This window comes from Lonchura striata, chromosome 7 (genome assembly GCF_050655825.1).
Source record: "Lonchura striata isolate lonStrDom1 chromosome 7, ASM5065582v1, whole genome shotgun sequence".
NCBI classification, from domain to species: domain Eukaryota; kingdom Metazoa; phylum Chordata; class Aves; order Passeriformes; family Estrildidae; genus Lonchura; species Lonchura striata.
The window spans coordinates 37,220,272-37,246,971 of NC_140709.1; the positions used below are offsets into that span (position 1 = coordinate 37,220,272).

At 49.3% G+C, this 26,700-nt stretch overlaps 1 protein-coding gene across 2 annotated transcripts; it reads left to right on the plus strand.

Moving 5' to 3' along the window:
• Nucleotides 1-485: 485 nt before the first annotated feature.
• Nucleotides 486-26,089, plus strand: COL6A2 (collagen type VI alpha 2 chain). Of its 2 annotated transcripts, none has more exons than XM_021547281.3 (28): nt 486-701; nt 4,988-5,124; nt 6,555-7,153; nt 7,624-7,644; nt 8,293-8,358; nt 8,750-8,803; nt 8,885-8,929; nt 9,111-9,137; nt 9,456-9,482; nt 9,587-9,631; nt 10,952-11,005; nt 11,411-11,473; nt 11,745-11,807; nt 12,288-12,377; nt 13,171-13,233; nt 13,603-13,665; nt 13,790-13,852; nt 14,310-14,372; nt 14,800-14,850; nt 15,199-15,234; nt 15,613-15,675; nt 15,913-15,975; nt 16,171-16,206; nt 16,428-16,473; nt 16,599-16,751; nt 16,923-17,375; nt 17,654-17,692; nt 24,711-26,089. In XM_021547281.3, the coding sequence occupies exons 2-28, from the start codon at nt 5,016-5,018 to the stop codon at nt 25,316-25,318; spliced, it is 3,063 nt and encodes a 1,020-aa protein (XP_021402956.1). In that variant the 5' UTR covers nt 486-701; nt 4,988-5,015; the 3' UTR covers nt 25,319-26,089. The 2 variants fall into 2 exon arrangements, with proteins under 2 accessions (XP_021402956.1, XP_085440792.1); XM_085584666.1 differs by having other exon boundaries at nt 493-701; nt 20,330-24,833.
• Nucleotides 26,090-26,700: the final 611 nt, after the last annotated feature.

The following is a 26,700-nucleotide window of genomic DNA, read 5'->3' on the forward strand; positions in this document are numbered from 1 at the left end:
CAGATGCTGGACTCAATGATCCTTGTGAGCGCCTTGCTACTCAGAATACTCCCTGACTCCATGATTCTATGAACCCAAATCCAGAAATTAATTAACAGAAACCAGTAATAGTCTTGGTTGGCTGTGATGAAGACTTGCATATGTGCAAGGGCAATGACTCCGCCATTCTGTGCATGCTGCTCTTTTTTGGAATGTTCTTGTTTTCATTTGTTCTCCTCAGGACACGTTACTAGGATGGAGGAGGAGCAGGACAGTAGCGGGGGAAGAAAGAGAAAGACTATTTGATGGTATAAATAAAGATGTGGGCCAGCAATGCCAACCCCAAAAAGGGGCCTCTCATCATGGAAAAACGAGACTTCTTCCAGCCCGCGTCAAACAAAGATGCCTTCACCTCCAGAGAGGACAACCTCGACCCAGCCCACCCCGGGCCGCGCGGAGAGGAGGGGAGGGGACCCTGCCGGGTCTCGGCAGACCCACAGTGACTCTGCGTGGATGTTCGCGGTCACTGCAGACGATTCTGGAGGAGGAGGAACTCGGAGGGCAGCTCCGGGCGGCCGGGAAATAGCGGCGCCGGGCTGGGGCCGCCTCCGCTCTGCTGCGGTCGCTCAGCCGCGTCCCGGCGGTGCGGGAGCCTGGCCGCCCCGCAGAGCCCTTCCCTTCACGCTGCACGGGCACCAAGGTTTGAGGACCTCGTTTTCCAGGTAGGCAGACTTTTTCACTCCGACTACAGGGCTTCTGTGGCTGCTTGCTGACAGAGCTCCGGCTGGGAATAACAGAAATCCCTCTGAAATTTCGGCTTTCCAGCAAGGTGCCTATTTCGCATTTAGACAGTACCTGCTATAAGAGAATATAAATTTTTCCTTTACTTTCAGCTCTTGGCTGGTTTGGGTGTTTTTTCCAAGGTTTTGACTTTTTGGGGTTTCTCTTGGCTTGTTTTTTGGTTGTTTTTTTTTTTGTTTGTTTGTTTGTTTGTTTGTTTGTTTTCCCCAAGGTGATTTTCAGAAAGCTGGAAATGCGGGCCTCAGGAACAGAAAGAGCAGAGAAAATTAGAACTAGCTGCAGCTGCAAAGTCTGAAGGTAGAAAATGCTACAATAGTATAGTAAGCAAGGATATGAAACAGCATGTTTCATGTTTTAGTTTTAGTTCAGTTTTAGCTTGGCTAAGATAGACCTTAAGACTGCAGGAAAATATGCTTAGCAAGATATTAGAAGGTTTTAAGTAGTGTGGACCACAAACTGCCAGGGCCACAGGTCTAGAAAATCCCTCAGTCGAAGAGGATGGATTAGTTCAGCAGCTACAGTGAAGTGATAGCAGCAAGGCAGAGAACTCTTCTGTGTGATTTCCCCTTGAGTTTTGGGATTTCAGAAGGTACGATTTGGATTCACCGGTGGCCTCTGTCTCCTATTTATGCTGAATTACATCAGCACAAGCTCCTCTGTTTTGGGAAGTGGCAGCACATTTAGGAATGCCTGGGAATTCGTTGCACTTGGTGGCAGCGGTTTGCTCCTCTCAGCCTTCCTGCAGACCAAACTTTCCCTGGATAATTATATTGGGAGACTTGGAGAATATCTGGAGTCTCTGTAGCTGAAACCTCTTCCCTGGGTGCTCTGCCCAGGGATTAAAATTACAAGGCAAGTTTGCTAGTGGCTGCAACCAGTGCTGAAATTCCCTCCTCATGCAGCGTGCAAAATACAAACAGGAAGGAAGAGGAGGTGCATTTTTAAGAGTTTTGTTCCAAATGGGACACATTTTTCTTTTCTAGTTTCATTTATCAAACATATGAGTGGAGAAAATGATGCATGCACAAGTGAGTGACACCACAGGCATTGCATGCTGGGCATGGCTATGGAAAATGCTGGGACTGAGCAGCAGGAAGACTTCAAACTTTATTCTGCATATTTTAGCACAGCCAGCATAACTCTCCTTCCTTGAGGGGAATGCAACTTGTGTGGCTTTAAATTTATGTGGCTTTAGAAGAGTTCCTTGAAGGCAGTGTTATCTCAGAGAGCAGCACATCTCGATTTTTGCGAATTTGGGGAACAGTTTGGTCAGTTACAATGGCTGTTCTTGTATTGGAGGAGACATACACAGTGCACCAGGGGGAACTTCAGGAATATCAGTGTGTAGGATAAAGCAGACCATGGCTCTGCCTGACCATGTGCATGAAGGTGTCATTTCCATTGCACTGGGATCTGCTCAAAGTAATAATTGGGATTTGCTCTAAGATGTGAGAGCACAAGTAACCAGATATAATTTGCACATTCGAGCCACTGCAAGTAAATTGTTTGCCGTAATACCACTTTTGGTTCAGTCGCTCGTGCTGGGAAGAGAAGCAAGCAGAGAACTTGGGTCCTCCTGCAAGACCACTCTTTTGCAGGGCTCTGTCTAGATAAATCCATATATTTTTCAGTTATGTGTGTAACAGCCAGGTCACCTGGGATTGCCATGTGGGAACAGCAAAGATTGCATTTTTCTGCGCCTGAGGTAGGAGCACAGACTCTCATTCAGGGAGAATAGTGCAAAACATGCCCTCAAAATTTTTTTTCAGAGGACCCACTGCTTGAGATTCCCTATTGTTTTTCCCTTGTGTGCATCTCATGGCAAAAGAGGTGATACACTCAAAAATACAAATACTGAGAGAAGGCCTCATAGGAACGAAGGTCCTGCTCTGGCAAAAAGAGAAAAGTCAAGGAAGAACAAGATGAGCAGACCCAAGTGTCCAGGCATTATGACTCAGCTCCCAGCTTGCTCTTTGCATTAGTTTTTTTAACTGTTTATATTCAAAAATTGCATTCAACATATGAAAAACAGTCAGTCTGAAATACTGTTGAAATCTGAGGTTTCTATCTCAGCATCTGAGTCCCCACTCAGGCAAGTGGGACTTTAAGTCAAATATCAAATATTATGGGGTTTGCAAGAGCATCTCAACAGGTGGTGGTTCTCTGAGGATGACAAAATGGGCAGCATCAGCCCACCCCTGAGGTGGGTACTGGAGCTCTCAACAGCCCCCACCATGTATCCAGGGGGGGTTAATACCAGGTGGGATGCTGGGAGAGCTGGAGACTAATGTAGCTCAGGGTTCAGAGTGGGGTAGAGGAGATGGTGCAAGATGACCTCAGGGAAGCGAGTTGTGAAAACTCGTGTTTTCAGGAGTCACTTTCCTGCTTGTTGTTCTGCCAATGGAGAGTCCAAGGTTGTGGTGCTTCACTGACCCAGTCCCAGGCCCCAGGGGCTGTGGGCAGGAGCCATCCTGTGCCAGAGCTGTCCCTGGTTACCCATGCAGGCCAACTGCTCTTCTCTACAGTGCCTTCCCCCCCACACACACAGAGGGAGAGAGGGAGGTGGTTAAACTCAGCATTCAATGATGAGTCTGACACTTGGCCAAAGCCCACAGTGCTCCCAGCCTCTCCAAAAGTCAATGTCTCCATCTTCCTCAGCTAAAGGCTGGCTCTAAAATGGTGCTGTCTGAAGGCTCAAAGCTATTGTGTCCTACAAAAGATCAGGATCTCCTGTAGCCCTGTTTTGTGAAGGGTAAACAAAACAAGGAAAGTTTGCAGTAGGCTTAGAGGGGCGAAATCTTGATCTTAACTAAAACACCTGTTTAGCATGAAAGTGTTTTATCCTTACCATACCACTTTTATTCTCTGCAACACAATGGAACTTTAGCCACACTGACTTGTGCAGGGACATCATAGAATTGTAGAATGGTTTGGGTTTGAAGGGACCTGAAATACCATCCCATCCCACTCCCTGCCATGGGCACCTTCCACTAGACCAGGCTTCCCCAAGCACCATCCAATCTGGCCTTGAACACTTTCAGGGATGGGGCAGCTTCTCTTGGCAACCTGTGCCAGGGCCTCCCCACCCTCACAGGGAACAATTTCTTCCCAATACATCACATAACCCTACCCTCTGCCAATGGGAAGCCATTCCCCCTTGTCCTATCACTCCAGGCACTTGCCCAAAGTCCCTCTCCAGTTCTCTTGTTGTTCGCTTTTGGTACCAGAAAGTGCTGTAAGGTCACCCCTCAGGCTTTCCTCTTGTAGACTGAAGAATCCAAATTCTTTCATAAGCACAAGCCCTAGCGCAGAGGAAGGCTGTCACTGTTGTAGGGTCTCAACAGCACTGACACCTACCTTTCCAGCATAAAACAATTTGCAGAAGCCTGTGGTGCACTGCAGCTGGCACTGTAAAGTGGAACGGGACATGTCCTACCAGTCAAGAGCTAGGGCACCATGTGGAGAGGGGTCTCAAGGGATGCCAGGGAGGGCTGAGTTGCCTCTATTCTACAGTAGTGCTGTTCCTCAGGCATCTGTGGCAGAAAGCTGCATTGCTCCCTTGCCCTCCCCCTGCATTGCCATTGCCACCAAATGCATGCTCAGTGTCCCTTCAAGCCTTGGACTCTTCCAAAAGTTACCCAAAAAAAAAAAAAAAAAAAAAAACATTCAAGGAAGAAGCTGTCTTTTTGGACTGGATTCAGGTCTTTTTTTCATAACAGACATCCCACATGCCCCTTTTTGGTTAGTGTTGAGTTGGCTACCATGCAGAGAAGCACCTCTGGGCCACAACAGGGTTGTGTTGGTTGGTTCTGGGGTCCGCTAGACACAAAGGTGAGCATCTCCCCTTCCTTCATACTCCATGATAGTGACTCCAAGTGTTGCTTGAATGTTGCCTGAGAATATCCTTTCAAATCCCATGTACCTTTGAACACTTCCATACATTCCTAAGAACTTTTCAGGCCACATCTCTAAGTCTTCTTCTGCTTTAAGCTGTCATAACCCTACATGAAATAAACTCCCACATGCAGCTGGGTCTTGGAGGCATGGTGATGTGTTGAACACTGAAGATGTGCATTTCTTCAAGAGGTTTTTTATTTGTCCTTTCATTCTGTGGGTTTACAGGGAGCATTGGCTGGCTTTGTGTCATGCCAGCAGAGTCAGGAGATTGTGCATCATGTTTAACATGCAACTTGTGTTTTCCCACAAGCATCTGAATATCCTGAGGGGCCGCTGAGATGTTTGGACAAGCCTTGTTTTCCACTGTCCTTTGTGTGGCTCTAGTTCTTCTCCACGCCGCTCAGCTTGATGTGGATGTTGGAGATGTCAGTCCTACCTCCTGTGCAGGTATTAACCAAATAATTTGGGTCACCTCTGTGGGCAGCAATTTTGACAAAAACAATGCTCAGTTGTAGAACTGGCTTGCCAGGAACTGACACGGGGACATTCCACCTCCTCTGGCCCTTTGCACTCCTGTGTTAACAATCCATCCTCCACCCAAAATCACGTTTCCAGGTTTGCTTTGGTGTGCAGAGAGCTAGAGATGGAAGAGCTGGGGTCTGCCAGTGGTGGTCTCTCCCAGTAGGTGCAGTAAACACCACTCAGTCTCCAGCAGTCAGCTCTCTATCTGAGACCAGATAATTGTTCGCTTTAAATCTGGTGTTCTCCTCACTTTTCACTTACACTGCAGAGGTGATTTACAGGTCCAGCCTGACTCTTACCGAAAAAAGCAAGATTTTCCAGATTGATTTATTACTGAGCAGTGCTGGATTACTGGCTGGACTTTGTCAAAGACCACCCTAGGTTGCGGGGTGGTTTTGTGTGTTGGAAAAGCTTCTCCTCCAGCCCGAGCTTCCAAAGAAAGGCTCAGCAGCCTCTTGTTGTTCGGTCTCATGGTTGTTTATTGCAAGTTATCTGAAAGATTCTTCTGGGGCTGCTGTGGTTTGCTCACAGCTCAGGCAGAGGCACACACACACCCTGACATCCTCTCTGACTCCCGACTGCTTCTTCTCTCCCCGCCCAGGGCAGCTGCTGTCTTTTATATGGGACATTACGTGTGACATGGTTACAGTTTTCCTCAATGCCTATTACCTATATTAAAGGGTGATTTTCTATCTTTTATATGGTACATTACGTGTTACATGGTTACAGTTTTTCCCAATGCCTATTACCTATATTAAATGGTGCTTTTCTACTCTAAACCAAACTGTGAATGCCAACATCACCAGAAACATGGAGGTAAGGAAGAAGAAAGAGGAAGGATAGGACCGGCCAAAATCCCTCCATCATAAAACCTCTGACACCCATGTACAAAACTAAAACCCCCCTGTACAAGCATTAAAAAATTCTTCCCTCTACTTTGTGACTACTTCTACTATAATATCTAAACTTTTGTGACTTCTTGTTCTTCCTGCAAGGTTGGTAAATTGTTCCAAGGCTCAAACCCAAAATCACAACTGTTTCCAGCTGCCTGCCAGGGTCTCAAATGCTTCTGACCTGGGCCTGGAACCTCCAAAAATGTCTGAGGGACATATTGAGTTCCCACAGGACTTGATAATCTTAGAGGTCTTTTCCAACCTTAATTATTCTGTGACTCTATAGCAGATCTTAGAAATCCTGGTCACTGGGGAACCATCTGGCCCAAACACAAGTGTCACTTCTAGAGCTAGGTGGGACTTGTGCTTATCCTGGCATCACACTTGGTCCAGGTGTCTGCGGGATAGCAAAGGGGGTGCATGAAGTGCTCTGACATTGTCTGAATAAATGTCCCCATGCAGAAAAAAGGAACTGCCCCATCAATGTCTACTTCATCATTGACACCTCAGAGAGCGTGGCTCTGCAGACTGTGCCCATCCAGAGCCTCGTGGACCAGATAAAGCGGTTCATCCCCATGTTCATCGATAAACTGGAGAGTGAGCTCTACCAGAACCAAGTCTACATCACCTGGCAGTTTGGTGGGCTCCATTACTCAGACGTGGTAGAAATTTACAGCCCTTTGACAAGCAGCAAAGACATTTACCTGCCCAGGCTGTCTGCCATCAATTACCTGGGCCGGGGCACCTTCACAGACTGCGCAATCTCCAATATGACCCAGCAGATCCAGACCCAGATGGCCAATGGTGTCAACTTCGCGGTGGTCATCACCGATGGCCATGTAACAGGCAGCCCCTGTGGGGGGATGAAGATGCAAGCCGAGAGGGCACGAGACATGGGCATCAAGCTGTTCGCGGTGGCCCCCAGTGAGAAGGTGTACGAGCAGGGCCTGCGGGAGATAGCCAACCTGCCACACGAGCTGTACCGCAACAACTATGCCATCACCCAGAGGGACACCCTGGAGATCGATGTCAACACCATCGACAGGATCATCCAGGCTATGGTAGGTGCAAGGAGGGGAAAAGGGGGCACAAGAGGAGCAGTTCACAGATGGGAGATGCTTTCCCTTCTATTGGCTTTTGGGGATAGCCTCTAGTAGGGAAAGTGGAGCCTTTCTCTGGTACTTAGCCAGGATGCCTTGGTTTGTGTCTCTGTTTCCCAGCATGTCTGGGCAGGCAGCCACTAGTCCTTGCTCTTGCTGAAGACCAGGACATACCCCAGCCTGCTCCCCATCCAGGGGCATGTGGAAGAGTGTGCCACACTGAGACATGTGTTCGCCATCAGCTTGGTCTTTGAGACTTCAGCTGTGAGGTGCTGTTAATCAGGGGATCTCCAGAGGGCATCTTTACAGCCAGGGGACCTTTAGCAACTCCTCTTCCTTACCAGCACACTCCCCTCCAAGGCTGAGCTGCTGTCTCCCTGTGGGACTGAACAACTTAACTAATCTTCTTCCTCCTGTTCTCTCCTTTGCAGAAACACGAAGCCTATGGCGAGGTGAGTGAGCAGCATCTCTATGCCTTTGCCACATGATAGGTTTAATTTGCCCCAGTTAGAGTAGACCAGCTCACACCCCAGAACAGTATGGACCTGCATGGGATGGGTCCCTGCCCACCTGTGGATCAGGACAGAGTCTAGGGACATATTCCCTTATCCAGGGGTTGTAATGGCACACTGGACTCACTCCCTGCCTCCCCCTCACCTGAAGTGGGTTCTGGTCTATGGAATAGACTAATTTCCTCACTTTGGAGGCACATTACCTAAGTGCTGCCCCTGCCGAAGCTCTGCCCTGCTAGTACCACAGGGGCAGGGTTTGGCACACACAGGGTGTGCAGGGGATGCTCCAAAGAACATGCCAGTCCCATGATGATGGCAGATGAGCAGCCCCCACCACCTCTAACACTTGGCAGTCTTGTTCTTCCAGTGTGGGCCCAGAGCCAAGCTATAATGACATGCTCATGTCAACTTTCCACTCTTAATTTACAGGAATCATTTCTTTGTGTCCTTGTTGCTACTTCATCCCTGACCCAATTGATTTTAGCCCTGAGTTGATGGGGAGAGGCATGTAGAGAGCTGTGGGTGAAGAGCTGAGCTGAGTTTGGGATGCACACTGCCAGGACCTCAGTTTAATTTCTTGTATTTCAGTGCTACAAGATGAGCTGCCTGGAGATTACAGGGCCACCTGGTCCCAAGGGATACCGAGGGCAGAAGGTAAGTTGCTCTTATCTGTGAAAAGGCATTAATGCCCCTGCCTGCCAAAACAACTGCAGCGTGCCCTAGACCTCACCTCACCTCAGCTGCCTTCTCAGGTAGCACCCAGGTGTCTGTCTTAGTCCTGGGAGACAAAGCCAGCACTGGTATGCCCATGTCTGTGCCGAGGATGATGCACTGCCAGCCATGCAGAGAAACAGTGGAGCACCTGAGGACACCAGCATTGAGGCAGCAGTTGTTGCTGAGTTCCTCACTCTCAGAGCAGAGCTCTCACATGCACAAGGGTGTCCCATTCTCCTGCTCCAGCTCTGGGTGCTCTGCTCTCCTAGAAACTGCCATTTCCTCAGTCAGCACCAAGCCTGGACTTATGCTGGGTTTTTCCTTTCCTTAGGGTGCAAAAGGGAACATGGGTGAGCCAGGTTCCCCCGGGCTGAAGGGACGACAGGTGAGTTGTGCAAAATCCTCCCCTCGGTTTGCTATATCTCTGATGACCTCAAGCTAACTCTCCTTGCCTTCCTCCCCGAAGGGCGACCCAGGTATTGAAGGTCCGATCGGATACCCTGGTCCCAAGGTAAGAATTGCATAGATGATGGCTGAGCTCTCTGCATTCCCTGATTTTTGGTAAAGCAAGGGGAGCTTTGCTTCCCTCTCACACCTGCCCATTTCCCATCCCAGACCCCTGCTGATTTCCCCCAGCTCCTGCTGATTGCCCAGGCACTAACACAGGGATTTTTGGGTTTTTTTTCCCCCAGGGTGTTCCAGGGATGAAAGGAGAGAAGGTGAGAAAGAAGAGATGGAATGTCTGGCTGGCACTTGGCAGGGACCACGCTCCTTTCTGATGCACAGAGGAGAGATTAGCTATGATGGGGAAGGATAGCAGCGCTATTAATGTGTAATTGTCGACCTGGGGAGAGATTTCCAAGGGCATGGAAAAGCCTGTCTCCTCCTTCAGGGTTTGATCACAATCTGATGAAGCAGGAATGGGTTTAGGATGTAAATGGAGGGTGAGAGGCAGGTGGTGGGGAAAGGGACCAAAGTGGGAGGGCAGGGTGATGGGGGATGCAGGTAGTGTCTGACTTCTTGTCCTCTTCTCCCAGGGAGAAATTGGATCTGATGGACGGAGGGTAAGAAAGAACATTTTCTAACTTGCATGCATTTCCAGCTCCCGAACCCTTGGACTGTGTGTTAATAGATCCCTCTTATTTTTTTTTCCCCGTGATGATCCAAGGGTGCCCCTGGCTTGGCAGGAAGGAATGGCACAGATGGACAGAAGGTAACTGGGAGCACTGGGAGCACCCCGTAATGTTGCTGCTGCTGTTGCATTTCTTTACTCCCTCTCACCCCCACAGGTTGTTTAGTTTCTTCTCTCCCACATGCTGGCTTTCTGTTCCAACTGAAGTTCCTGTCAACTTATCTGTACATTATTCTGCATGTCCTGTACAAATGCGTGAAGTAATTCAGGTCGCAGGAATGAATCTCAGATTATGCTGTGTTGGAAGGGACCCACAAAGATCAAGCCCAATTCACACAGGACACCCCAACAATCCCTTCCTGTGCCTGAGAGGGTTGTCCAAACTCTCCTGGAGTTGTGGCAGGACTGGGGCTGTGATCACTTCCCTGGGGAGCCTGTCCAGTGCCACACCACCCTCTGGGAGAAGAACCTTTTCCTAATATCCAGACTAATTCCCCCACACAACTCCATGCCATTAGCTACCATCCCTCGGTCAGCAAGCTTTCTGCAGGACCTGGATGTGTGACCCAGTCTGTGCTTCTGCTGAGAAGGTGATAAAGCCAGATAATTTGGGTGCAGATAACTTATCCTGGGTGTTAGTGAGTCCTACAGGATACAGACACAGAAAGCTTCATGGAAATTTGAATTTCAGGGCAGTTTGTCACTTCATCTCTAAACCACAGCTTGTATTTAGTATTTAAGCCCTAAATTCAAATTCAAAGGCCTCACAGCAAAGTCCCTGGCTTTGTCCACTAGCCAGCACACTCTGGCTTTGCACAGTTCCCTCTACCCAGCCCCCAGTGTATGTGTGGGTAAGAACAGTTCTTCCCACTCCTCAAGTGCTGCTGAAGATCTAAAACATCCTTCAATCCTCCCCACTCTAAAACACTGAAGCCCTTCAGCTCCCCGCAGCCTCTGTCCCAGAGCTGTCTCAGCACACTTAGCACTGCACTATCTCAGTGACAGAGCTTTTTTGGGACACAGGGCAAGGCATTCCCTTCTCTCGTGGCCTCTGTCAGGCAGAGTGGTTGCCACACACCTGAGCTGCTCTGATGGGGAGGAGCATGAGAGAGGACCAGCACAACCCTGAATATGAATGACCACCAAATTCAGCCTCAAGGGACATTCCCACCTCTCAGGGTACACTCATGGAATGAGCCTGCCTGATTTCCTTTACTCTGCTTTCTTCCTCTCCACTTTTCTCCTCATTTAAGGGATACATTTGCTATTTGTTCTCTAGCTGTTGACAGATAAGGTCAACAGATGATGCGAACATCATTAACTGTCAGCAAGAAAAGCTGTGTTTTCCCTTCAGCCACCTGTAACTTCTCAGTCTTTTCCTTTTGAATGTAATCTCTCCAGGGCAGGCTCGGGAGAATTGGACCACCAGGATGCAAGGGTGACCCTGGTGACAAGGTAGGACTGCTTTACTCTTTCACTAGCACATCAGCTATGTAGGTGCTGAGTGAGGTACACAGGTAGAAAGATGGCCAACGGAAGGCTACTGGCCCATTTTCCTACTGGCTGTATAATCTGATCGCAGACCTGGGATCCCTGGAATGAGGACCACAGTTTGATTTTTCTGTGCCTCCTTTCTGTGGATAAGCAAGCTGGGAGCCCCCAGTGTCCCTTCCTTCCACACAGGGAGGAGGAATTGCCCCTTTCATCAACATTAGCAACAAGCAGAAATGACCTTAGCCTCTAGAGTAACTTTCTAAGCACTGGCTTAGAAATGTTATTTAATTAGAAAGTTTTATTTTATTTATTCTGCATGGAAGTCTTCCCAATGTGAAATGTGTTCTTTGTCATTTCCCTCCACAGGGCCCTGATGGCTACCCAGGAGATGCAGGAGACCAAGGAGAAAGAGGAGATGCAGGCATAAAGGTACAAGTACTCTGGACAGACAGCAGGGTATGAGCAGAGGCAGCCAGTGGGGACAGCTAAACACCATTTCCCATATTTATATATATATATATATATATATATATATCCTAAATCCTTTACTGCTTATGGAGCTCATAGGCCTTGGTGTCTGGATCTCATCAGCAGGCACAAGAGCTGAGGGAAGGGCCTTGCTGGCCTTGCTCCTTGGGCTACTTGTAGTACAATGTGCTGCTGAGGCAGGCAATGACCATTGGCTCTCTGGCTGTTTCAGGGAGATCCTGGCCGGCCTGGTCGCAGTGGACCCCTGGGACCCCCAGGAGAAAAAGGAAGCCCGGTAGGTTCATGCTGCATTCAAATTTCTCCAGGGTTTTACTGTGGTCTGTTCAAAAAAATCACAGGATGGTTTGGGATGCAAGGGACATTAAAGTTCATCAAGTTCCACCCCCTGCCATGAACAAGGACATCTCCCACTAGACCAGGCTGCTCTAAGCCCTGTCCAGCCTGGCCTAGAACACTTCCAGGGATGGGGCAGCCACAGCCCCTCTGGCTTTGGGCAGGACTGGATGGTTGCTGTAACGAGCAGTTGACAAACCTCTCGTCAGCTGATGGAGGGATGGTGACACAGGATCACTCTGCTCCAAGGCTGCAGCCCCTGCTCATGGCAGTGCCATGTGGGCATGCCGTGTGTGTGGAAGCAGAACCTGAATGCTCATACACATTTCTGCTCAAGGAGGACTGCTTGACGCAGGATAAAAATGTGTGTGCACACCTTGACCTCTCTTCCAACAAACTGTATTTATTTTTCTTCTCCAAGGGACTTCCAGGCAACCCTGGAGCTCAAGGGCCTGCTGGAACCAAGGGAAGGAAAGGTGAAGTGGGACCTTCTGGACCCAAAGGAGAGGCTGTAAGTGGCTGAATAGATCCCTGGATATTGGGCACACTGCAAGAACCTGAGGCAGTTTGATGGATGAGTGCTGAGAAACTCCCCTGTCATGCTTTGTGCATCCCAAAAGATGTGCAGATGATGATCTCTTTGTCTCTCCCATCGTCACAGAGCAGAACACCCATAATCCTAAGGCTGATGTTAACCATTCACCTTAGAGAAGCATCCTGTGTTCCCTCATAACCACACAGCCCTGGCCTCTGTGGATGCTCAGGGGCACTTTGGTTGTACTCTGGCAAGATCTCCAAACCTCTGAGTCCTTGCAGGAGCTCAAAGAGTCGGGATCTGGTGGTCATAATGGCAGAGCTCTGTGAAAAGGGCAGGGTCACATATCAGTGGTGCCACACGGGCCCAAGTTAATATGATGGGGCACTGCAAATTCTGGGGAGTGGGTTGGAGAGGATGATCCCTGGCACAGCTCCACCAGCACCAAGGGGCTAGAACCCAGCCAGCCTGTCTCCTTGTGCAAGATCCAGTGGGAAAAGCAATACTGGATGAGCTGCAAGTAATCATAGTCTTTAACCCTGAGGGAATGAACCAGGCATGTTTGTGGTCACTGTGGTGAAACAGTCTGGCTGTTGCTTCCCAAAGGGAAGCATGGGCAACCCTGCTTCCCTGCTGCTGGGAACACACTTGCTTAGGGGGCAGGTGTACATCTCCTGGGCCCAGAGGGAGGAGAGAGGACAGCCAGGGGTCACTGCCCAGGTGACATCCATCCTCTCACCCCATTTATATGACTTCTGTGTCTGCCAAGGGGCGACGTGGAGATCCAGGGACGAAAGGCAGCAAAGGCTCTCCTGGAGGCATAGGAGAAAGGGTGAGTAAAGCAACTGCCCAGTTAATTGCAAATAAATCCCAAATGTATAGGTCTGGAGTGTGTGTGATGTGCTACGGCCCAGCCATGAAGTGTCCATGCAGCACCAGAGCTGGGAATGCAGATCCCACTGTGCTGTGTTCCCACTGTGCCACTGGCACCAGGTACAGTCTCCTCCTCCAGGGTTTGGTCCAGAGAAGGGATGAAGGGCAGCAGACCTCAAGGTTGAGAGACACATTCAGAGGACACACTGCCCTGACACTGTTTCGAACTAAGAAACACGAAGTTTGAGAAGGACATCATGGAGCACTGCCATGCACACAGATAACACTGGAGACATCCCTGACCAGGAATATCTTTCCCTTCTCACAGGGAGATCCTGGTCCGGAGGGCATTCGTGGTCTGCCCGGTGAGGTTGGAAACAAAGGTGCCAGGGTAAGCATGGATCAAGACTTGGTGGCAGTCAGGAGGAAGGCGGAGCCCTGGTGCCATCCAGGGCAGCTTGCCTGGCTTTCCTCCTCATGTACTGTGTGTTCTTGTGTTTTTCTTTGATGTGCAGGGAGAACAAGGACTAGCAGGACCCCGAGGCCCTTCAGGTGCTGTGGGAGAGCCAGGCAGGATAGTAAGTCACACTTGGGCGTGTGTTTGACAGTGCCTTCCTCTGGTGAGAGCTTGCCCCGATGACACAAGCTGCCTGCACTGTCCCTCTCAAGGAGAACCTGCACGACCTTCTCTCAGGGAGGCTCAAAAGCTGAGTGTTCCCATGACAATGTGGAAGGGATCTCTGGAGTGGTTGGGTCACTGGGGAGAGAGAAGATGGGATTCCACCAGCACCTATTTGTCCTGTGTCTGTGCTTAGTCCATCATGCCACTATGGCAGTAGTGCTGTGACATCCAGATGTCTCTATGGGACATGGGAACCCCACTGCTGAGACAGTCACTGCCTCAGTAAACTCACCAGGAAGGGAGATGGTCCTGCAGCGCCTCTCGAGAGCTGGTTTCTCCAGCAGGGTCTGCTGTGGGGGCAGCAGGGAATATCCTCACTCACTTCCTGCCTTCTCCCCAAATCTGTCCTGCAGGGATCACGTGGAGACCCTGGTGACTTGGGCCCAAGAGGTGATGCTGGACCGCCAGGACCAAAGGTAAAGTTCATTAATAAACCTCTATGTTTAGAAAGGCAGGTTTGTGCTCCTATTTATTTATTTATTATTAAAAAAAATATTAAATTTAGTTTTCACAGCAGAAACTTGTGTGCCTCAAAAACAGAATCAGACCTGAGCCTCCCTATGGGGCAGAAATGTAGGTCTTTCTCTGACCAAGGCAGATCAGATTAAACTCCTCACTGAGCCAACTCAGGGGCATCCCTGGTACATGACATCCCCAAGACCTCGTCAAATCCTTGCTCTGCAAAGCTGTTCCCAGTGCTTCAGGGCCAGCTGCAAGAGCCTTGGCTCCTGGTGGTGTCTCACACCCAGAGAAGATGAAAATGGCTGTAACTGTCGCAGACAGAAGCAGGTCAGAAGGGCCAGGTTTGGTATCTCGTTAATCTTTTTTTTTTTCCTACCAAAGGGTGACAGAGGCAGGCCTGGCTTTAGCTACCCTGGACCCAGAGGACCTCAGGTATGTCTTCATCATCCAGCACATGAGGAAATCTGTTTGAGTGGATGTTGCTGTTGGATCTGAGAAGACTGAGAAAACAGGAAAGGAGGAAGAAAAATGCTCAGGGTCACAGACGTGTGAAGCCTGTGTAGGAGAAAGAGGGTTCAGCCCCAGGACTGAATCTGGCCACAGTCCATCAGGTGCTTGGGACCCCAGCTCCAATCATAGTGATGGTCCCTCAAGCATCAGCCTGAAGCTACAGCCTGCTCTTCAACTTTTTGCCCCTCAATGCAATCTTTGGGTGTACTGGTGCAAAGTGTGGGGCCAGTCCTGGACAGCTGCTGATCTCTTCCTCCTCTCCTTTTGCAGGGTAACAAGGGTGAGAAGGGGCAGCCAGGACCCAAGGTGAGTGTGCTTGTCTCTGTCATCTGTGTTTTTGTACACACTGGAATGCCAAGGAGTTGTCTCCCAGTGCCTAGGTTAATGGCTAAGGAGCCAGCCCTGCCAGCAAATGCCCTGGATGTTCCCTGCAGCTGAAGCCTGATAATATCTCCCAACCCATCTCCTTTTGAAATCATATGAAAAATGTGTTGCAGAACTATTTTGTTGTTGTTGTTGTTGTTGTTAATGCCTGTATAAGCACTGTTTGCTGTGCTCTGAGCTGCTGTTTTAGAGGATGCTGTCCCAGGCCAGGCAGGCATGTGTTTGTGATGCAGCAGAGCCTCTGCCTGAGCACATCCAGATGTGCTCCATGCCGCATCTGGTTCTCCTTCCACTGAGCAGGGAGGAAGAGGTGAGCTTGGACCAAAAGGAGTACAAGGGACCAAAGGAGAGAAGGGGGAGCCGGTAAGTAGACTCCCTGTCCTACCCCAGGGTCAGTGTGTCCCTCCCACACCACTGCCATGTGTGCTGTGGATGACACTGCCACTCTCTGCTTGGTCCCTGTCCCCAGGCTCATGCATGCTGGTGACTGTGCTTAGCAGGGCTGGGGCTGACCAGGGGGTCAGGAGTGGCCCTGAACACCAGGGCTGCATTACCAACATCGTCCAGGCAATATTTGACTCTTATTTACTTCTTCCCTAGGGTGATCCTGGCCCAGGAGGAGAGCCTGGACAGCGTGGTCCACCTGGTGAAGCAGGCCCTGAGGTACAGCCCCATGGCACTGTGTCTGAGCAGACACTGTCGGAGGGGACAGAGCTTCCAGATGTGTCCACTGGCTCACAGTAGACCTTCTCCTTCCCCTTCTGCAAAAGGCCACATTTTTGATGTCTCTGACAATTAGTTCCCAGACAAAGAACTCTTGGGAAAACTGTGCCTGAAATTACTGTGCTCTTCTTACAGGGGACCCCTGGCCCACCAGGAGATCCTGGTCTGACTGTAAGTAACCCCTGATACTCTTCCTTCTGGGGCAATCATGTTTTTTCTGTGCACAGCCCAAGAACAAAACAGGACATCAGGTCCTGCTGCTGCCTGACAGAGGTGGCCTGTGGCTTCCCATGGGAGCCAGGGAAAGAGGGGAGAGGGCTGTCTGGGTGGGAAGAGAAAGGGGAGCCTTTGCTTTAGAGGGAAGCATTCATCCTGCGTCCTTTTCCTGGCAGGACTGTGACGTGATGACCTACGTGCGAGAGACGTGCGGATGCTGTGGTGAGCTGATGTCACCTCTCCCCAGGGAAGGGGAACAGCCACATGAGGGACTGGGACAGGGGGTCACCAGAAGGTTCCCAGCATCACTGACCCCTGTGTTTCCCTCCCCCTGCCCCTCTCCCCAGACTGCGAGAAGCGCTGCGGTGCCCTGGACATCATGTTTGTTATAGACAGTTCCGAGAGTATCGGCTACACCAACTTCACCCTGGAGAAGAATTTTGTCATCAATGTGGTCAGCAGGCTGGGCTCTATTGCCAAGGACCCCAAATCACTGACAGGTCTGGACTCTGTGGGGACACAGAGGGACATGGGGAAAAGAAAAGGGTTTTGGATCCTTTCAACCTCAATGGTTATTTTCCATGTCTTTTCAGACCCGTTGGGCAGCTCTTTGACTCTATCCACTTTTTCCCAAGGATGCAAAGCCAAGTAATGTGACACTTTTTTGGCAGGTGCCCGTGTTGGGGTGGTACAGTACAGTCATGAAGGGACTTTTGAAGCTATCAAGCTTGATGATGAGCGCATAGATTCCCTGTCGAGCTTCAAGGAAGCGGTGAAGCGCCTGGAGTGGATCGCTGGAGGCACCTGGACACCATCTGCCCTTCAATTTGCCTACAACAAGCTCATCAAGGAAAGCAGGAGAGAGAAAGCCCAAGTGTTCGCTGTGGTGATCACAGATGGGCGCTATGACCCCCGGGATGATGACAAGAACCTCGGGGCTCTTTGTGGTAGAGATGTGGTGGTCAACACCATCGGCATAGGAGACATGTTCGACCAGCCGGAGCAGAGTGAGACCCTGGTCTCCATTGCCTGCAATGAACCCCAGAGAGTCCAGAAGATGAGGCTCTTCTCAGACCTAGTGGCAGAGGAATTCATTGACAAGATGGAAGATGTGCTCTGCCCAGGTTTGTCCCTGTCTTTGCATGGAGCTGGAGTTTTGAGACTCGGGGTTTGGGGAAGGGGGCAGAGATGTGTCCTAGTAGATTGGCCAACAGCTGAGTCATCCATAGTGGGGTCTGACCTTAGCCCTGGACTAAGAGTCCTTCCTCAGATACAGACCAAACTTTTGGGGCAGTCCTCTGGTGCTTCTTGTAAGAGCCCTTGTCCTGCCACTCTGACTGTGCAGACTGTGAAAGGGGATGGCAACACATGGCTTAGTTTTCCTTGTTTCTTTTGCTTTCAGATCCACAGGTCGTCTGCCCTGAGCTGCCCTGCCAGACAGGTAAACATTACAAGCAGCTTCATACCATTTGCAGACTCTGGGGGGAGACTGCATGATGCTCAGGAGAGAGGGGGGTGCAACCCTGTTCAATTCCTTTGAAAGGCAGGAGTTTGGGAAATAGTGTTACTTTACGTGAGGAGAGGCTCCAGGGTTTCATCTCCTGCTGTCTTCCTGTCTCTGAGTTCTCAGAGGTAGGTACAAGTGCACTGTGAGTGCACCAGCATAGCTCATCCCTGATATTTTTCCCCATCCAAATTCCTGGGAGCCACCAGGTTTTGACCTCCGAACTCAAGTCAAAATCTCCTTGCTAAAATCCCACTCACATGACCTTTTTAGCAGAATGCTCCTTGGGAATGACAGGCAGAGCATATATTAGGGATCATTGGAAAATGGCAACGTAGTGGACCTAAAGCTTTGGCTTCTCTAATGCTGGCTGTATTTAATTAACAATTAACTCAGGGTGTTGTATTAAAAGAAAAGACAGTAAGGATCTCTGGTGTTCTGTGTGCTGAAGGTAGTTTTATTGCCTCACATTTTGCTTGTTAAGGGGCAGATGTGCATCCCAAATTTCTAGAGGTCCTGTCTGTCTGAATTCCAGTGTCTGTTTAAATACTATAGATGAACACTGTGCTGATACACAAAGTTTGTAGAGGACCACAGTTTTGCCCATTCTGCAATTTTTATCTCTTCTCTTGCCATGAATGTTTTAGTCACAGTCCCCAGCTTCAACTTATACAGACTATCAAATTTCATTTCTAAGTAAGTCCCTTTGTTTCCATGCAAAGGAAAGGAAAACTGATCCCAGGATGCTCAGAAATCCAGAGAAAAATCTGCAATTATTCCTGTCTAAAATCTCTTGCTGGTATTTTGAGTACTTGCACATGGCCATGCCAGGGACACAGTGTGCAACCATGATGCCGAGCTCCTCTGCTGTGTCCTCTGAGGAGCTTTGCCTGCCAGTGTATGCTCAAGTAGATGACATCCCCAAGCCACACTGGTGATTGTGCATGTGTCTTCAAAGGTTTTGGTCTTTGCAACCTTCCCATTTCCAAGGAGCACAAGCAGTGGCACACTTGTTTCTCCTGGGCTTGGGCCATCAAAGCCCTCCAAAGCAGGGCAAAGTTGTCAGTCCTTTCCTTGTAGTGCAGTTGGGTGTTCCTGTTCCTGATGCAAGGTGAGAACAGTTCACTGGTGCCTGGCAGCCCTGGAACCAGAACAGAAATGGCTTGAGGATGCATCTGAGGGGGTTTCCCTCTTTGGTGAATCCCTTAAGCTGTGCCATACACAAACCAGGCTAAGTGCAGGCAACACCTGCGCCCCAGAGAACTTAGCAGGTAGAGTGATGTGGTTGGGAAAGGTTTGCCTCCTGTCAAAGTGCCCTTTCAGCGTGGGCAGAAGTTGTTCTAGGTCTGGTAGATGAAATTTGAAGTTATAGGTTCAGGAATCTTTGGGCAAGGAGCCTCCCACCCACCACACTGGCTGGTCGGTGGTGTGCTGCTATCATCATTTAGAAGAATGTGCAGTGGTAACACTTCCCTAGTGTCAATGGAACATGTTGGATGGGATGGGACAAAAGGCACATGACAAGGCCTGGGGCTCCTCTGGTTCTCTCAGAACATCCCGTGAGCTCGTGCCAATTCCCATGCAGTTCCTCTGGGTGGAGACAGTGCCCTTCGAAGAGAAGGACTGAGCCAGTGCACATCCAATGCGTGTCTTGTGGATTGGCCAGACAGACAGGTCAGGGAGGCAGCTGAACCAGCCCTGTTCTTGGCCCTATGGCTCAGCGTGGTGGTTCTGACACTTGGAGGGGCAAATCAACTGCCCCAGCTTCAGCCTGGGTATTGCCAGCAGAGCACAGGCAGGGACTGGTACCACATGGAGCCTCTCTTCCCCCCATGCTGCCTCAGGGCTTTACCTGAGATTTTCCCATTTTCAGCACAGCCCCTTGTCTCTCATCAGTTACTGCTGTGCTAACAGAATGCTGGAGGGTTGAATGCTGAGCAAACCTGAACTAACCACTTGCTTCATAGAAACTGCATGACATCCTGAGAGGCTCTTGCTAACCGATGCAAAAGGCTTTGCTTTGAGCTTTGGGGTTTTATTCGAAGTTAAATTCAGCACATCCAGGTGCAGACAGAGGCTCCCAGGGTTCTGACAAGTCCAGACACCACGCAGCTTTGACTGAAGTCACTGCCCTGAGGCTGAGGGCTAGGCAAGGAGGTCACATAATGTTATCCTTTAGATGTCTTTCTGCCTTACAGCATCATGTGGGCAGCTTGCACATAGCACAGTCCTAAGCTACATGATGGTTGAATCCCATCTGCAGAAGGGAGTGGCCTTTTTCCTGAGCACTGCTCCTTCTCCATGCCTATGCCAGATCAGTAGGAAGTGGGGAGTTCAGGTTCTGTGTAATTTGCTGGAGTCGCTTGGTTGATGTGTGAAAGATTTCAGGCAAATCTCATGGTTCCTTAGACACAAATGGCAGAAAGATTTAAAATCTGGCTTTGATCTTTACTTTTCTGTCCTCGTTAGCTGTGTTCTTCTCTGGTGCAGTGCAAGTAGGAAACCCAGGTAACTTTCAGAGATGCAGCCATTACTAGCAAGCCCTGAAAATATTCTTTTGACGCTCACTTGCAGATGACAGGAATCCTGGGAGTGTAAACCCACTTATTTTCCACCCCATGGAAGAGGGAGTCAACATAGATTTCCCCAGCACCATACACTCGATCGCCCAGTTCCTAAACTCCACGCGGGAATCCCGGGACCCCAGCATGTACACCCAGCTGGTGGCCACTTTGGCCTTTACTGCCGAAAAAGCCAAGTTTGCCACTGGAAATGAGCGGCAAGAGTGGATGGACTTGTTCATTGACACCTTCAAAATGGTGCACAGTGAGATTGTGGGGGACCCAGAGACTGTGCTAGGCCTGTGCTGAGACCTCTCTTGGGGGTCACGTGGAGATGGAGGCTGAGTGGAGTTGGAACTCATGGCTCCTGTATGGCAGAGGGGACAGCCAGGGGAAGATGCTTTTAGTTCAGGAGAGACAGAGGCAGTGGAATGGCTTGGTTGCACTCAGCTGGAGATAGGACACAAGGAGCAGTCCCCTCCAGCTTAGTTATCATGGTGGCTTTCCCCAGCAGTGTCAAAGAATGCTCTTGTTCTGCCTGCTGCTTTTTTGCCAAGAGCCGAATGATGCATTTTCTCCACGCCTTCCTGCATGTGTTCTTATGGACCCCCTCCAAAGCATCTTCTGCATCTTCTCTCTTGGTTACCACAGGCTCTCTCTAGATCCTGCAAGGCTTACTAAGGAAGGTGCATCCCTACTCACCACCATGTCTTTGTGTAACCCCTCGTGGGCAGCTGAGGGTGTGGAGGGAAGGAGGAAGCAGGATGGGATGGCCTTTTCTATTGGGAGCTCCTTTTCTATTGGGAGCTCTGTCACTTGGGCAGTGCTTCTCTCAGAAGCTTTGTAGGCTCCCCTGGCCTTTTTCTCTGATTGTACATTTGTGTTTCCTCTGTCATAATCCACAGCATGTACTTGTCCATATACAAAAGGCAGATATTCTGTCACGTGGGGCCAAGTGGTCCAAAGCAAAACTCCTTGACTGATGTGAGTTGTTAAAAAGCAAACTTGATGTAGTAGAGCCTACTCAATCCACACCCAGTGCTGCTTTGGCTCAGAGACCACAGAGCCACCACCTGCACTGCAGGTATGTGCATTTAGATAAGGCCTGGTATCTCCATCCACTCAGCTGCCCCTGGTTGCACAAAGTCAGGCAGGCCCGTGCCATTCCCACCTCCAGTTTTACTGCTCTGAAGCTCTATTTAGAGGTAGTGGGATTTCGTGTACAGGAGTAGAAGCGCTTACTCTGACTGACGTGGTATTATTGCAATAAACTATACTGAGAAAATGTCATATTTAATGGGCAGAAGGGAGATGTGCTATCTTCAGGAATGTGGCTGTAATATTTCCAGGTGTAAAAAGTGGAGCCAATTGCCAAGCTCAGCCATTGTAATTGCCCGCTTTTCACTTACTGCCATGTTCCTCTGAGGTTTCAGCACTTTTTCCTCCCAGGGACAAGTTGCTCAGAGAACACTACTGCTATCAGCGCAGAATAGAGGGAAAAGAGTTCTGAGGGCTTTCCACGATATGCTCTGTGTTTTAGGTGAAAGCAAAAAGATGAGTTTCTGCCTAACTCTGGTCATAATTCACGTATTCCAGATAGTCTGTGCAAAGCCAAACTCCCTTTGGAGTTTGATTTTGATTTTTTACTCCCTCTCTTTTGATTTTTTTACTGCAAAATGAGTGTGACTTAGCCTGCTGGGATGCAGGACTGAACTCAGAGTAGTTAAGCTGCTCCAGCCATGATGCCAGAGGAAAAGCTCCCAAACCCCACTGATTCAAAAAGATTTCAGGGCTGGGACATTTTGCCAAACAAAGAGAGAATTAGGGTAGATTTCAGCAAAGGGGGTGTTGATTTTATTTAATTTCATCACACAGTGGCCATTTATTCCTAGCAAAACATTAGAAACAAAGTTTTTTATCTCTCAAAACCCTTCAGCTCTTTAGAGGTGAGGAGAGGGAGAAAATGTCTCTTTGCATGAGGAGTATTTGTGCATGTTCTTGTTAGAGGCAAATGGGTGAAGGAGTGTTTTTTTGAGCATAATCCTAGCTAATCCCTCTTATAAAACCAGATGGACTTCATCACAGTAGCAGTTCCTTCAGTGAAGCTCTTGGGTAAAGGAAGGACAGATGAGGAGCTCTGTAAAGGATGGTTCATGCCTCCCCAAAGACAGGAGGGACTGGGAAAGGGGGAAACCCCAAAAAGGTCTGGGATGTGAGTCCCCACCTCACTTTTCATCTCCACTGTCAACACTGGGAAAGAATAGAGGAAATACAAGTTCCTCAGGTTTTATAAGAAGCAGGAAGGTGATGTGAATGGGTGGGGTTGCCCTGCACACACTAATGGCAGAAAAATCAATGGTATTTCTGATTATTTTTGCTGCCTTTGTTAGACATCCTCAGCTGTGAGCCACAGGCATTCATGATCCACATGAAAGGGATCAATGCACCAGTTAAAAGCACAACAGGAAGATTTTAGTTGGCCTAATTCATGGTGGTGCCTTTGGGAGCTTCTCTTCCAGTTAGGATGAGAATCTTGCTGCAGGAAAGGGTGCTCAGGTCCTCAGCCTCTCAGAAATGGGAACTAGCCGCAACCAGAGCCTGACACTGAACAGGACAAACCCGAGGCTTTGCTGCCTCACATTCCCTTGTGATAAATGTATGTAAAGGCACCTTATCAAGCACCAGAAGGCAGACTTCTTCAGCTGTGAGGGCTGAGCAGCGAGCCTGGGGAATGCTCCTATCAGATGTGCACTGCACTCTCACTGAAGCTCCATGGAGTGATGCTGCTATCTGCTTAGCCAGGAGCTCTTCAGGCTTTCTTGTCGTCTTAAAAAACATGTGGGCAGGCCTTGGGGAAGGCTGTTAACACTACCCCAACACGATGCACAGCCCCTGCTCCCAGCTGCTTTCACAGACTCTCACATAGATGTTGCACTGTGTGGTTGCAAGGGGATTCCTTCCTGCCTTTCCCCTTCCATGGCTACTCAGAGCAGGTGAGGACCAGGAGTGCAGGTGCTGCCAAGGCGAGGTGTCCTCATGGCAGCAGTGCCTGTGTACCAGGAACTGCAGCATCAACTTGCCTTTATACAACATTTCTCACAAATTTTGGGCAGAGGTGAGTATGTGCCTTTATTGCTTTAAAAGAAGGGAGATAACAAGTGAGACGACAAAAGGAAGTGGCCTCAGGTTGCACCAGGGGAGATTTAGGTTGGATATTAAGGGAAATTTCTTCACTGAAAGGGTGGTCAGGCACTGAAACAGGCTGCCCAGGGAAACAGTGGAGTCATCATCCATTAAAATGTTCAAAAATATGATGTTGTTCTTAGGGATATGGTTTAAAGGTTAACACAATAGTGTTGAGTTAATGGTTGGACAAGAGAATGTCAGAGGGCTTTTCTAACCATTCAGATTCTCTGACTCCCCAGTTCTGTGCTGGACCCAGGCATAGCACTGTTCAGCACTAGGGAAGCTCTTTGTCAGGCTGGATTCACTCATAGTGTGGAAATTCAATGTAACGTTACACTCCTACCCCCAAAGTTACCCCTTGTTACCAGAAATGGATGCTCAAGGTGGGGTTGCTCCAGAAGCTCCTATTGTTTGTCAGGGATGCAGCACAACATGGCAACATCTTCAGGACCTCGCCCTTTCAAGATTTAGTCTCAGACCCACAGAACTACTTCAGAGTGCTATGCTCTGCTGCCAGCTCGGGAGGAACTCAGAGGAACACTGAATGCAATGCACATAACTACAGAAAGGGGAGGAAATAATGGTCCCCATCAGCTGACTCGAAAGATAGCTACTTTCTTGTCCTTTTTGTTTTTTCCTGAGTTTATTCACTGCATATATTCATATATGTATTCTATATGGTTAGACTGGGCTTGGGGCAACCTGATCTAGTGGAAGTTGTACCTTCCCATGTCAGGGGGTTGGAACAAGATAAATCTTTAGGTTCCCTCCAACCCAAATCATTCTCAGATTCTCTGATTCTATGATTTTATGATAAGAGTAACTCTGACAGTAAACTGCTCTCTCAAAGTAACTGAGAGGTTTGCAGATGCTGCTTTCCATTAATCTCTGGATATTTCACAAATAAGAGCTGGAAATTGATGCAGGGCAGCGGGCGTAATTCTGGGACTGACATGAACAGACCTGTCTAACTTCACGAGGATCTGCCATCAGCCCCAGAATTAACATTCATTAAATGCCCAGTAGCTGAGAGCATCAGAAGCAAAGCTCCATTTGTTGCTCCAAGCTACATTTCAAGCTGTAAAGACAGGCTTTGGCAGTGGTGTTGGGCTGGTTCTTCTTTGGACAAGGATGCACAGAGCCAACTCCAGCCCAAATTATCCTGTAGGCTTCTCATCCTCCCAGCTCCTGTCTTCTTCCCCCTGCAGAGCTTGCTGTAGCCCAGTGCACGCAGCGCCCTGTTGACATCGTCTTCTTGCTGGACGGCTCGGAAAGGATTGGAGAGCAGAACTTCCAGCGTGCCCACCGCTTCGTGGAGGATGTGGCCCAGCAGCTGATGCTGGCCCGGAGCAGCAGCGATCTCATGAACGCCCGGATCGCGCTGCTGCAGTACGGCAGCGAGCGGGACCACAACGTGGTCTTCCCGCTGACCCACAACCTCACCGAGATCTCCGACGCGCTGGCACAGATCAAGTACCTGGACTCGTCCTCCAACATCGGGTCAGCCATCATCCATGCCATCAACAACATTGTGCTCAGCCCAGGCAACGGGCAGCGACTTGCCCGGCGCAATGCTGAGCTCTCCTTCGTCTTCATCACTGACGGCATCACAGGAAGCAAGAACCTGGAGGAGGCCATCAACTCCATGAAGAAGCAAGATGTCATGCCCACGGTGGTGGCTCTGGGGAGCGATGTGGACATGGATGTCCTGCTGAAGCTTGGCCTGGGGGACCGGGCAGCCATCTTCCGGGAGAAGGACTATGACAGCCTCTCCCAGCCCAGCTTCTTCGACAGGTTCATTCGGTGGATTTGTTAAAAGAAGTGCACAAGCACAATCCTTCTCTCACTCATATACACACACCTGATATTACCTGTTGTATTTTCTTCCCCCTGTATGGTTGCTAGCCCTGAAGACTTGCCCTCTAGGTCCTTCTTTCTAACCAAAATCCAGAGCTCTTTATTGATTTTCATGATGAAGAGTCACATATCTTACATTTATGGTGCTAATTAAAAACCAGATCAAAGCAGGATACAGAGCCATATGAAGTACTTCTGTAAAGCTCTGCACACCCTAAGCCATGACTTGTGTACGTACTGTAATCCTAGGAGGGCTTATCAGAGATGCAAGAAACCTTTCCACTGTAGCAGGACCAATTAATAACTCAAGTTTTCAATATCTCTCAGTGCCTCTTGCTCCGCCTTTCTGGGAACAGCAGGCTGGTGTGAGAGGTTTTGCTTCCTTCCACAGTTGCCCCTTTTGGGGGGCGGGTTTATCTATCATAAATTTTGCAAGTCATCTCTAAGATCTTTATTTTCCTGTGGGCCATACCTGCCTTGATTCCTTCTGTTATTCTGCCCTTCATCAGAACCTGGTAATCTATTACTGCATGCAGAAATTCATCTGAGAGGGGCAGCATAACTCCCAGCATCAACAAAATACTGGACAGCCACCAGAGCTGCCTTCCAGTCATCCCAGTAAGCTCAAAGCATCCATGGTACCTTCCTCCCACCAGTATCTACTCATCAATGCCCAGATTTGAACTCAAATTGTGCTGTCTGCAAAAATAAACAAACCTTTTCCAACCTATCCTGAAAAAGCCTCTTTTTTCTGTAGTTGTGGGGTTTGGAGACCCTGGGGGGCATCCCCTGGGTTAGGGAGACACAAGATGCTTCCCTCAAAAAGCTGTTAAGACTCCATTGGCTCCTTCTGCTGTTCCTATGTCCCTGAGCCCCTCCCTCCCTATTCCCAGATTGGCCCTCATCTTTGTACCACCCCGAGACCAGGTTTGCCCCTGGACCCCTCAACAGAGAAACCTGGAGTCTCCTGATGAGTGTGCCTTGGACTCTGAACATCTCACTGTGCAGCTGAATTAAACATCAGTGGATATTATGCAAAGGTCCTTTTTGCTTCCTTACCATGGACCTCACTCCCAGCAATTCAGGCTGCAACAGTGGGGATTTTAAAAATTATTTTTAGTGAGCAGCTGATTCTTCTGGTTTCAGGTTGGTAAGTCCAGATAATCATGGAATCACAGAATGGTTTTGGTTGGGAAGGAACTGAAAGTTCATGTCATTCCACTCCTCCTGCCATTGCTCCAAGCACTGGTCTTGAACACTTCCAGCTGTTCATGCTCCTCATCTGTTTGTAGGAGAATCCTTCTGCCATGGTGAGCTTTTTCCTATCAATTATTACCCTGG

Coding starts and splice junctions, on each gene's coding strand:
- COL6A2 (XM_021547281.3), top strand. CDS start 5,016: ATGTTTGGACAAGCCTTGTTTTCCACTGTCCTTTGTGTGGCTCTAGTT. Junction 11,006..11,410: donor AGGGTGACCCTGGTGACAAG/GTAGGACTGCTT, acceptor TTCCCTCCACAG/GGCCCTGATGGCTACCCAGG. Junction 17,693..24,710: donor TGAGCTGCCCTGCCAGACAG/GTAAACATTACA, acceptor TTCCCCCTGCAG/AGCTTGCTGTAGCCCAGTGC.